Genomic DNA, 13438 nt, shown 5'->3' with positions numbered 1-13438 from the left:
CGTTTTCTTCGTACTTCTTCCTCCTCATCCTCTTCGAACTGTTTTCTTTCTACTGACAAAGAGCGACCATTGTGTCGCGCATGTCGGTAATTACGTAATTGTATAATCCGTACGAAAAAAGATACAAATTTTCCGAACATCGAAAGGAAACCACAAAGCTGCGCGACGCGTCGACTCGACGTTGAAAAAAAATGTACTAAATTTTTTTCTTTCTAAAATTTTGTGGTATTCGAGAAAAAAACGCTCTAGCAAATCAGAAGTCACATGCAAATTAAAATAAAATTTGATTTCGCGTGTGCATCAGATTTCTCAAATTTTTGTTCCACTTTCTCTTGTCATTTGATTCGAATTCCATTTCAGAAATTGACAGTTTTATTTTCACGAATTTACCTTGAATATCTCTCTCGAATCAAAAATCCAATTCGCAGACTTCTACGTCGTTAGGGAATCTCGCTCGCTTGTTTTCCTCGAGTTCTTTTATAAATGTATGGATCGTAATGTGCATCATTATACCTGACGTCAACAACTCGATTGGTCGATCGTAAATTAAACTCGGAGAATGAAAAGCTCTCATATTTCAACCTGGCAATCAATAAACGGCAACTCGATGAAACGAAATATTCCCGTTTATTTCTTGAGAAGAGCCAACTCTCTTCGCCGAAAGAAGGCCGTGAAATAAATATTTAATTTAGTAGTACAGATCTCGAAGAGAGAAGAGAAAGAAGGGAGAAGAGTAGAAACAGCGCATCAGTTGTCTCTCATAAATTTATTCCTCGCATCTCCCACCCGCTCTTCATCCGCTTCTTCTCTCCTCTCTTGCCTACAAGCGTTGTTTTTTTTTTGTTTTTTTTTTTTTTTTTTTGACGCAGCAAGAAAGTTTTATTTAAGTGTTTAATAACCGGCTCGCTTGTAGAAGGAAATGAGCGTTTCGAAGCGTCGTTCAACGTTTCGGGGTCTCGTCCTCGCGTTTTTTTTCTCTTTTATTCCTCCGACACATCTACCTTTTTCGATGCTCGCTAAGCCGTCAGAAAACCACTGAATGGCACGGGTTCTGCCGCTCTCCGGAACAGCTTTAAGATGATAAAACCTTTGCGCCCGTGTACCAACCGACGTCGCGCGGGAATTACGATTTATCATCTTGGCGAAAAAGACGCTTTGTTCTACTTCAAACAAATTTGTCATGCGAGAATACGCGTGTCGGCATTTTCGCTAGTGAATTGTAAACAATATCTGATGCGGTAAGTTTTCTTTTTTTTTTTTTTCTTTTCTTGTTTATACTCGTGAACTATCTATGAACATTCAATTTCGCGTCATTATCTACGGAGAAGTTATACAATAAGGAATTATGATTGACGATCACAATCTCTTGCATGACAAAGCTCTCGTTCGTATTTTGTTCCGAAATTTGACAAAGATGACTTGCTCAGATTTTAACTTCGCATCAATCGTCTTCTCTAGCGGGGGTTTTTATTGCCATACGATCGATCGTAGTAGTGAGAAAGATACAGAGATGATGACACAGAATGTATGTCATTGTTCGACTTTTTGCGCGGGAAAAAGGCGTGAGAGACACATCTCTTTCACGATTTGTAGGTTCGCTTCTATGTAAACAGTCCGTTGACAAATGATAAACAAGCGAAGCCTCGATCGTCCGTGTCTTTTTTGGACCGTACGTTCCTCTCCTTCGGCTCTCGGATTATCATCGTAAGACACAACCGTGTTTTCTCGCGAGACACAAGGGTCCATCTCGGGTGAACCGTTCGATGGCGAGGGTCGCGGTGGGTTTATTTGAAAAAGAAAGGTTGTGCTCGAGAGAAAGAAGAATGAGAGAAGGTGGAGGTCGTAAATGCTGATAGGATTTGTATACTTCTCGAAATACAGAGGAGAAGACACACTCGAGACCGCGTCGAAGTGACCGAGGCACATCGTCGTCGGGATTGTGACGTCGCCGAGCAATCGGAGCAATCCAATTGATTTGGCTCGCCACCAGGATTAACAAAGCGCGCGTCACAACGATCGTGCAATAAACGTTTTCGCGCGTTAATACGTCGTATTAAGACTTTCATTATCGAGCTCGATGTCGGGACGGGTTTAGTTTTAGTTTCTTTCGGAGGTAAACTTTCGTCCTTTCTCCTTTTCCCTGTAACGCGACGACCTCGATTTCCCAGCCATTTCCGAGCGCGGCAAACTCGGAATAAGCCGTGCCATTCGCGCGCCGTAAGCCCTCGTCTTTCGAGTAATTGTGTACACAGGAGACGTAATTACGGACCTATCGTTAACGCCGTGGCAATATTTGCGCGTGTTTGTAGCGCGCCAGGTACAGATGCGCTATCAATCTTCGGGATCACAGGCGACGATCGCTGTATATAAACGCGCGCGAGGAAAGCTCTTTAACGACGTCGCGTGTGTCATAAACCTCAAACCGGGCGAAAGGATTTGTTGAATGAAATAGATGAAAGAGCTAAATTAATCGCGTTAAAATTTTTATGTAAATTATATTATATGGTTAAAAAAAAAACTCATATCTCACAAATATATAAATTTAACATTACTGTATTATATTTACCGTAATGTTATTTGCTTTAATAGTTTGTCACAGAGATAAATGTTCGATGCAGCAACATCTTATCGCGACTCTAAAGATAATTAACGAAAATAAATGAAACTTCTTTCGTAATCGAGAATGAATTTAAACTCTTCATTCCGAAGACAAAAATAAGTCATATGACTTATTTTTATTGATATCAATCAATTAGTCATAACTTTTTTTTTCTTTATCGCACCGTTGAGTTGATTAGCGTGTTCAGGTTTTATTATACTGGAATGCTAGTTGCATTGACATCCGTATTGCAACGCGTTATGTATCGCGACTGGATAAGCTGCTGCCATAAATCGTCGATTTTTGCATATATGCGGGCGAAGCATGAACTCGAAATAAATTCCGAAAACAAGATTGCCGTATACGGTCTATATGTATAAACAAAACTCCCTTGCCGACGAGAGATTTATATTCGTTTGGGAAAGTGTTACGTGTTTACGAGCGTACGATGCAGAGACCGTCCGTTTGTAGGAAGTAAAATAAACGAAGACGGAAAGGTTGATATACATATATATATATATGTATATATGTATACATATACAGAGTGTCTAAAACATTTTGACATAGCTGAAGTGTGAAGATAGGTTGAATCAATCTGAACAGAGAGAAGGATTATTTATTAAGGATTATTTATAAGATTATTTATCATTTTGCAAAATTCTCAATATTTATTGAGTTAGTAAATAATTAATGTGAGTCAGTGAGTACGTGGGAAGCGATGGTCCGAACTCTGTACTTAAGCGTGTACAATTTTCACGGTGTTGTGTCGTGAAGATCAGCTGATCGCAAGAAACTGTATCACATGGCGCTTGTTTGCTCCGCCTTTCGTTGCTGAGAGATTAGTTGTATGAGATAAGCTGTTTTTTTTATAACTGAAGATCATACGCTTGTAGAATCCATCGCTTTCCACCCGCTTATTGGATAGTAATAATTAATGAATAATTCAATAAACATTTCAAATTTTGCAAACTGATAAATCACTTTTCTGATTGATCTATTTTCACACTTCAACTGTGATACAATTTCTCAGACACCCTCTACGTATATGAACTCGCTAATATCGGGTTCTTTACGTGCAAAAAATCTAAACTAACGTTCAGTTTGACCGTTAATCTAAGCAGTAAATAACATGTTGCACGCAATTTAACCTCTCAATGTATACATGTAAAAAAGTGTAGCAAAAACAGTTATTGTGCGGGTGTGTGCGCGAGCGCGGGCGTGTGTGCTTTAGTAAATTATCCATATCTATGCATAATTCTGAGTGCGATACAGTTTAACTCCATTAACGAAATTACCTTACGCTAATGTTTTTATCTGTGGAAGAAAGTGTATTGTATACCTTACACAACAAATTTGCGATTTATCTAGCTTTCGTATTTTATCGTAATATCCTAATGCAAACGTTCGTCAATACGCGTTTTCGAATCGAAAATTCGTCAAACTCGTATTTGAAAAACGTTAACTTGTTATAATCCGAATTTTTTTCGTGAGTATAAAAACATTTATTACGTGACATGAAACGAGCAAAACAAATTTTAAGCAAAAAAAGCAAAGTTTTTCTCGGATATAAACTAACAATGAATTTATAATTTTCAGATTCTTTATATTTCAAGTTTTCTTCTTTTCTACAATAATCGCGATAAACAATCTCCATAGTCACGGAAGAAAGATAACAGACCAAGATTCGTACACCGCATTGTGGCTAGAAATGAAATGAAACTAAAGAGATAATTTAAAACAATGTTATCAATAATGTGTTTACATACCTTGTGTTTACATACCACATCTAGAATCTTGGATGTCTCGAAAAACAGACAAATATGAGACGCGATCGAGGAAGAAAGATCTGACCGCGGAAGGTCGGGCGAGAAGAATCGGTCGGCATTTCCTTTCGTCACATCACCTGCGTGCCGGAGCGGTTCGTGCGGTCGGCGGAGATAACCGAGCGCCGCCGAAGGCCGTGCCGAGCGTGTACGCTACGCGCTCCCCGCCACAGTTCGAGATCGGCCAGCGCGACGTTGTGACGTGTTCTCTCACAGTCAATATAACAAGAAACTCAACAAATGTATTTCTTCGTTTAATAGTTCGTAAATGATCGACCGTAATAATTCAAAAACGCGTGTGGTGTCAGTGAAAAACTAAATAAAACACGTAACGACGGAGAAGTGCTGGAGAACACGCGAGAAAGACTGTCTTACCAGGTGGAGACTGAACAGAGGCAACGATCGCGTCACGATGGCTCGTCATAAGCGTCCCGCCTCTGTCACGATCGCCGTACTGCTTCTGAATCTAGCAGGTAAATGCAAAAGTATTAGTCACGCGATAAAGCGTTGATGCGGGAATTGACAAAATTTCTCGGTTTCCCACGGGGACCGCTCGCGCGGTACCGTTTCACTCACCGCATCTCGGCACGGAAAATGACAGAGTCGAGAGAGAGAGAGAGAGGGAAAAAGAGAGAGAGAAACCGACACACATATAAGTGAGAGCACGCGAGTACACTCAGCAGGTGGTTAACCGCCGTGGCACACCGCTCTCTGGAATTCGATGTGAAGTTTGACGCAAACGGACGCGATTAACGCCGCACCGGGAGTTTGAATTTGAAACGGCGCGCCGCGTCGCACCGCTATGCGTCGCGTTGCCCGTTCTCGCCGCGTTCGTTCGAATTCGAAACGACCGCCAACCGTCGGGCGGTTTTCGTTGCCGCCGGGGCCGGTTTTCGTGCGCGTTCTCTCGCTTTTGTTCCCGACGAAACGATACACGTCCTGTTGCGCGCGCGATATTCCATCGACACGGTTCCGTGAGTTCCGCGAACACGACGCGCATTGCATCGGGGCATCCTTTTGTAATCGTGTCTGGCCCGGATCGAATCGCGGAAGCACGCGAACTCGTCAGCGATGAATCATTGACGGCTGTGGCAAATTCGCGATAACGATCGCTCACACTTAATGTCGGCAATATTTGAAGCGATTCAAAGAAAAACGCGAAAATTATCTTGAAAATTAAACGAGTCGATAAAAAATAATTAGTGTAAACAATTTATACGTTATTAAATGTTTTTAATTTATTTAATTAAATGTTTTATTTAATTAAATGGTTTTTAATGTATTTTATATATTTAATTAAGTGTTTACTATCGTCTTTTCATTTGGAAATTGAACTGTTTCTCTGATTAACTTTTGAACTTTTCAACTTGTACAAACGCGAACTTAGCAGAATAGCAATTTTGCTCTTAGAACTGTTTTCTATACTCTTTTCAATCATCTTTGTTGTGTCAATATTCAATTAGATAGTAGCAATTTAATTAGTTTTTACATTCTAGAAGATATAAAATGCGATTTGGAGATGTTAACAGAGAGTCGGCAACACAATACTGCTTATACATTTTTAACACATTCCAAAAATTTATCACGTTTCTCAAAACAGTTGTCGCAATTTTTTCAAAGTTTACTCGAGATAATTACTTATCTCCGCTGTAAAAGAAATTCAAGACCTTTGTGTTTGACCAGATGTTAGTTTCATGTATCTGTTGGTGTAGCAGCCAATTTTTTCACTTCTAGATAAGTTTTCGATAACTTTATCTAGATCTCCCAAAATTGGTTCTCCTTATTGGTTCTCAGAGGAATTTATCTAGAGGATAGCTTATCGAGAGATCTGAAGAAATCGGCCGTAAGAAAATCTTTTTGTGTAAGTGTCAATACATCCTTATGTTTGTACACAAAAGTAAATCCCATTCTGGAAGAAAAAAAAAAAAGAAACTTGTGGAAAAGATATTCATAAGTCAAGGTCGTTTTATAGTGCCGTCGACTTTTCTCGAAATCGCTCGCTCGACCTCGAGTTACTCTCTTCGCTGATACCTGCATGGATCTCTCGCGCAAATTGCACAGCAAAAGGACGAGATTCTTCTCCCTTCAACTTCCCGCGATATCCTCTCCCCTCTTTTCTCCTCGAGTATTCTCCCTTTCGATCGTCCGTTCATGATCGTTTGGCTCGCGAGGCCGATGCCTCTCTCTTTCCGTGTCTTCTCTCGTTTCTCCTCGCCACAGTCCGGTTTCATCGAGTCGCCGTCAATGCATACGTCTCTCTTCTTTTTCTTCTCTCTTATTCACGTTGTCCCCACCCTTCGTCTTATAAACGCCGTCGTTTTGCTCACTGGTTGCAATTTATAAAACGAGTGTGAAGAACGAGAGAAAGGATACGATAGAAAAGTACCGTTCGCCGCGCACGGCGCGGTGTTTCACTTTTCCTACATCGCAACACCTTACTCGAACACCTTACCATGTCTGTCATTTTCCCAGACAGTGGATTTAGGTTTCTCTTTCTACGGCATAAAAAACTTGGAAACCGGGAGATTCAGTCGGCTGCTCGCGCAGCGACGATTCGCACAAAGGTGTGTCGGATTCTCGATCTGGCAGTCGCGCGATATCGGAAGATATCGAGAAATGCGCGACGGTCTTCGGATCTCGAACAGTCAGTCGACAAAAAAACGTCAAAATCTCGGGGTTAGCTAGAGTATAGAAAGTAATCTGTAGATGCCTCGACAGATAAAAGACCGCGTAGCCTCTTTCCTCGTCTTTCCTCCTGTTCGTCGTAAATTACGTCGCGCTCTCAATCGCGGGTCTTTTAGTCGCGACGAGATGGATCGTCTTTCCTCTCTTTTTCGTGTCGTCCCATTGTCGCGGTCGGTCCGACGCGCGTATAAATTATGGCGGATGACGTTACGTCTGCGTAATTGTATGGATCGTCGTCGTCGCGTCAGTCGGCCACGTTCCGCCGTGAATCTCCTGGGAAATAATCCTCGGGTACATCGCGCCCGCGGGATGGATGCGCGTGTCTACGGAAACTCTGGTCATCCGTCACTGTTGGACTTCATCCGTCTCGCGAAACAAAACAGCTTTACCGTCGGAAAAGTGCAGCTTCATTAAAGCTCGCACAGATTTCGCAGAAATATTAAGACAAATGGAAATAATTGCAATTACGATAAAAGTGGATTTTTTTTTTTTTTTTTTTTTTTTCTAACCGAGCGCCACGTCAACTCGCAATTACTGAGAAACGCTCTTTGATGCTGAATATTGAACGAGTAAAAAATTGCGGTAATGACAAATGACCGGGGATATCTATCACGAACGTTAATGGCGTATAGTTTTTCCGATCTACGAGCAATTAAGTTGTCTCTTGCACTCTTTTTTTTTTTGTCGTAATAGATAATCTCATCGCAAAGACTATCTCCATCAGAATAAACGACTGTCATTTTACAAGAAAGTATCCCGTCTTCAACGAATATACGTGTAATTCTTAGCCGCGGTGCAATCGAGTGTTTCTAGTTTCTTTCAATTTTCGGTTTAGTTGAGAACTGGGTTGCTCGAATGAGGTCGTCGGTGTTTTCCGTCTCACGCTGTTCGTAATTTTCTCAGGAGCGCAAAATAAACGATAATCTCAAATGAGGGCGCGCCGGAAGAGAGACTTTCGCAGCGGCGGGGGAGTTATCGTGCGGAGAGAGAGCGGATCGTGGATTTTCCCGCGTCGCGCAGGGTATAGTGTCGGGTTCTATCGTTGGTAAACGAGAAGAAAAGCGATGGGAAACGGCCGCAACGTGTCGCGCCAGTGGTCGGCGCAGTTTATCGCGCAGTTTATTCGCGAGAGAGAGAGAGAGAGAGAGAAAGAAAGAGTGAAAGAGACGCCGTTGATTATATGGTTATTGCGCTGTTCGCGCGGTCGGGAAAAAAATATGTTCCGCGGAAACCGGCGCGCGGCCCGAACCGGCGCCAGTTAATGAGCCGCGGTGGTTTTTTTTAACGGACACCATCGTCGTAAAAGCGAGTCGCCCTTGCTTTGTTGCTCTCGGGACAAGAATCGAATAAGAGAGAGAGTGTGTATGTGTGTGAATGAATGAATGAATGAATGAATGAGTGAGTGAATGAGTGAGTGAGCGAGTGAGTGAGCGAGTGAGTGAGCGAGTGAGTGAGCGAGTGAGTGAGAAGGAAAAGGGTTCCTTGACGGGTTTCCACCGTCGATAATTAGCGATTCTTTCTGAGGAAAACTTCAACGCCGAAACTGCCTGTCGAGCTTAAAATGCGAATCTTTCGGCGAGTAAAAGCGCTCGCTGGCGGCAAACATCTGCTTTCATTTACTGCTACATCACGACGACTCGCAACGCGTATTTTAATTACGATTCTTGCGCGCGGTAATTTGTTTTGCCATACCACGGATCTCTTTAATGGCAATCTACTACAACTCGCCCCGCCGACGTTTCCGTAATTGCCATTCCGAATTTGAGTTGCGGTTGATTGTTATTTGCAATTTAATTTCAAACTATTTTTTTTTATTTTATTTTATTTTTTTTTTTTTTTTAATATAAAAAAGCGAAAACCCGTATACTGCACGGAAAGATGATGTTAAAATGATTTCTATGTATCACGCAATTTTTGTTTACGATTTTATTTCGGGAGAAAAATACACGTTGATGCGTTTTCCGTTAATGAAAAAAATTGCAGTTGCATACACAATATCCCGTAAATTTTCCAAGCGAAGCGCGTCCATTAATACGCGCCATTTGATATCGATTCGATTGCAACGAATATTGCTTATCATCTCGATTTCATTTATCTCACGTGATCATCGCGCTCGCAAGCATTCAAATATCGTGTCGCTCGCCATGAGATTGCGCAAACTGGATGTTGCATCGTGAGTCGTCAGCAGGAAGTTTTGCTCCATTACGAAGCAGCTTGTTTAATCAACAATGCCCAAAGATTTTCTTTTCCTCGGTCATGTTTTCATAGCAATAATAACAAATGTTTAGAAACAAATGAGCTGCAAAAATTTTCTACACTTCCGTCTCACATTCTCGGAAGATTTGGGTCGTGCTAAAATAAACCGTTGTCTCGCCGTAGCGCGTTCGCATTCTCTAGTTTTATAATTTCCCTAAACCACAGTTTGATTATTTAACAGTATAACTATCGGAATTTTAAATTTTATCAGATTATTAATTTCGTAATTATTGAGTTCAATTTTGAAACAAGTTGTTAAATTGTTAAAATTATTTTTTTTTTTCACCACAGAAAGTATGGAATCTATTGGCTAGAGTTTTATTCCCGTAATAATCATGATGCAAAATTTGTAATATAGTGTGTATCAGAAAATGAGGGAATTTGCGGGGCGCGAAAGATTCGTTGTTCCGTAAAAACGGGATTGCGCCGTTAAATTGTTCTCGAACTCTCGTGAATTATCTGGAGAATCGAGAGCAATAGCAGTTATCCTTGGCAGATCGTAATAAGTGACGCAAGGCTTAATGAGGTAGTAAAACTCGTGGAGCGTGGGCGTTTTTCAGGATAATAAAAGACCGCGCGCGCATGGCGCCGCAGAGTTTGCGGCTGCAATTTCGCTCGCACGCGTTCAAAGAATTATGAAAACGCTGCTTTTTCGTGCCGCGTTTTCATCGGCAAAAGCCTGTGCTTAGCGACGGATACGGCGCGTTTTGTGCGATGACAACATGTTATTTAGAAAGTTTTTTAATATATCACAGTTTAAAAATGTATGCTGCATATCATGCTATTTATGCGAACAATAACTTATTTGATGTATTATTTGGGACGCACACGCACGATTCGTTTTCCAGTAAAATTAATTAATCTCCATGAATATTAATTACCTTCGAAATATAAACTTTATTTAACGATTATATAAAAAGCCTGTTAAATTGTTGAATATTAAGTAAGTGTGTTCTCTCTGGTGTATAAATATTTAGTGTAACATTCCTCCGGAATAAATTTCCGAAAAACACTGCGGGCAATTTTGTATTTATAAAAAAACATTTAATTAATCAGCTTAATTAGCAAGCAAATATATAGCGCGAAAAGTAAAATATAAAAAACTGCGAATAGAGAGAGAGAGAGGAGAGAGAGAGAGAGAGAGAGAGAGAGAGAGAGAGAGAGAGAGAGAGAGAGAGAGAGAGAGAAATATTTCACTATGTAAATATATTCGAGCACACAGAAATATAACACACAAAAATATAGCGTCATCGATATTGCACGAAATTGGAAGTAATGTGCGACATTTGTATAGTAGTTTATGTCACATGATACCCCCGTTATTTGAGCATCGTTCTACTTAACTAGACGATAAAAGATTCACACGTTTCACACTAATTACATGTATTATCACGTGAAGTCCGCGTGATATATTCTCGCGATGAAGATGTCGCGCATAATTGAATTGCGCGTGCGTAATTGAAGCGCACGTTTTCAGTGCAAACGTTTACCTATGACCGCGGCGGTCTGTAAACACGGTGTTCCTTTTTATCGTGTAACGACGTCTGCGGATATCGATGGCACTGATCGATATCATCTCTGTGCAAACACCGGCGTAAGAAAATAGCATTACCATCCTATCTCGTTTGCGTAACCAACGTAAAACTCTCGTCGAATTGTCGTCTACCACGGACCGTTCTCAAGTCTGTGTAAATCTGTTCTGATATCTTATCAAAGGTGCGAACGTATCGTGACGCGAGTAGTGGGCAGTTTATCGCTTTCGATATTTTTGTGTCGCGTACAACTTTGTCAATTGTTTAAATAACAAATAATAGCTCACAATACAAATAACAGCTTCGACGACAGAATGAGACACAAATGAGAATGCAAAATAACGTTTATAATTATTCTCCTGTGTGATTACGATTTCAAATAAAATAAATTCGAATAACAATGTACAGGCATTAATATCACATGTGTAATCGTTTACTATTAATTAATGCAACTATAGCAATGAAATTATCTATCAATATTAAATTACTGATAGCGTATTTATAGCAAATGCATATCGTGTATATTCTCTGCGCATCACTTCGATGCAAGAATAATAATAATAATAACAACGATAATAATCAGAATAATCATAATTGCAGATAATTGCATTCAGTGATAATCATAGATAATTGCTGTATACATATTGATGTTCGTTGTATTTGATCGGCACAATCGTCGTTCACGATCGTGGAAATTTATCTCATTGTCTAAGACGTAGGTATATATTTTACGTATTCTATTCTCTCTCTGTTTCTCTTTTGTATGCATCTCACGCATCGCTTATACTATTCAGATATTGTGTACGTATACATATTTGCCGCAATCTTTCCACGCTCTGACTCGTGTAATTTGTCTCTCATTTCAAGTCCGCAAGTTCGATATTAATATACGACGATCCCGTCACGTCAATGTAATTGAAATTTACGAAACTCGCACAAAAATATCTTGCAATTAACATATCTTTCTTATCATGGTATTACGAAACGATGGAATAATAATTTACTCCAATGACTTAACATTTACAATTGCGATAACGTAATCAACAGTAATGTGACACTTGTCACGAACTGCAAAACAATTTCTTCAAACGTTTACATAACGTAACGTTAATTAATTAACATAAAAATAGTTTTTTTTTTCTAATAGTTGGGCGATTAATGTTGTTTGTCATTAATCTATCATACTTATCTGTATTACTTTCCCGATAGATAAAAAAACTTGAACTTTAAACCGAGAAGAGAAAGACGCAAACAAATATCTGAGTACGCTTGTTCGTACATCTTATTCGAGATGAATGAAAAGTTCTGTCGCGACGTAGTATATTTTGACTCGCACGAGTCTCGTTAACGATCAAAGGATTCGATGATGTCACTAGGATTAACCAGTTAAAATGATAACCCGACGTGAATTATAAGCCCACATGCCTATTGCGTTGACGTTAAAGAAAGAGCGCGAGCGCTAACTTGCTGAAATAATAACCGTCGTTATTCAGACTATAAACTATCCACCTCTTGAAGAAGAAAAACACGCTCTTATTACCAAGAGTCCGGTTACAACATCGTATAGAAGAATAATATTGTCGCAAGTGTGTAGAAATAATTTTAGAGAAAAATACAGACATATTGTTTCATTGTCGAATTTTTTTTAACGTTTGGTTAAATAAATTACAAAACTATTATTTGGAGAAAAACAAAATTAATTAAAAACACACTTTTTACAACGAAAAATGAAAATTCCAATATATCGGGTCATTGAGTATGAAACTTGACAAATATATTGTAATGTATTTGTGTCACTTTTATGTATCAAGTTACATTACAAATCAAGTTATATATAAATACATGTATATATATTTATGTGTATATATATTTGTCAGTTTCTTAATGACCCAATACTTATTGAAATATATGACTACTACTTACATAGTAATTTTCACATGCTCGGTATTTCGTTGAAATATTATATGACTACTAATTACATAGTAATTTTCACATGCTCGGTATCTCGTTTGTTCATTTACCAGCGATGTAAACGAAATGAAACATCGAAATTAAACCTATTGATAGAGGTAATGCTCAATATTTTGGCCGTAAGTTTTACGATCGCGAGTAGCGTGATTAAAGTTTCAGTCAACCATGGTTGAACTTTCGTTTTTTACGCGGTCGTAAAATAGCGCATGGTGCGTCGCGCGCCCGCATACAAACGCGCAGTGCTCGGTGGAATAATTCAACGAGCAAGTCGCCGCCGGGTCACTTTTACGATCGGCTGTTCATAAAGGGGACAAATTACAACGCCGCGAGGCGTCGGCGTCGCGTCGCATTTGCGTCCCGCCTCGCGGGACTCTTTCCGTTTTGCGGAATAAAATTCTCGGTTGCAGCATTTCCGAAAAAAAACCAAAGAAAAAAAAACAAAAAACCCGAAAAAAATATTATCGCGGAAATGGGGTTTAATTAAAGTATACCCGCCGTCCAGATGGGGCAGGCCGTTCTGGCGTGCGCTTATTAAAAGAAAACGAGAGCAAGCTTCTCGTTGAGCGCGAAAA

The 13438-nt window shown here is 39.9% G+C and overlaps 1 protein-coding gene across 5 annotated transcripts in view; it reads left to right on the top strand.

Moving 5' to 3' along the window:
• The first annotated feature begins 4607 nt into the window (after positions 1-4607).
• Positions 4608-13438, top strand: part of LOC109851696 (fasciclin-2) — a 104366-nt gene continuing 95535 nt past the window's right edge. For all 5 annotated transcript variants that reach the window (XM_020422029.1, XM_020422027.1, XM_020422028.1 and 2 more), the window contains exon 1: positions 4608-4895. In XM_020422029.1, the coding sequence (XP_020277618.1) occupies positions 4835-4895 (61 nt within the window). In that variant the 5' untranslated portion in view covers positions 4608-4834. The remainder of the gene's footprint in view (positions 4896-13438) is intronic.

The sequence above is a fragment of the Pseudomyrmex gracilis genome, unplaced genomic scaffold (genome assembly GCF_002006095.1).
Source record: "Pseudomyrmex gracilis isolate BER0280 unplaced genomic scaffold, ASM200609v1 scaffold_19, whole genome shotgun sequence".
NCBI classification, from domain to species: domain Eukaryota; kingdom Metazoa; phylum Arthropoda; class Insecta; order Hymenoptera; family Formicidae; genus Pseudomyrmex; species Pseudomyrmex gracilis.
Note: the sequence above shows the minus strand (reverse complement) of the source record. Positions and strands in the feature narration are given on the sequence as shown.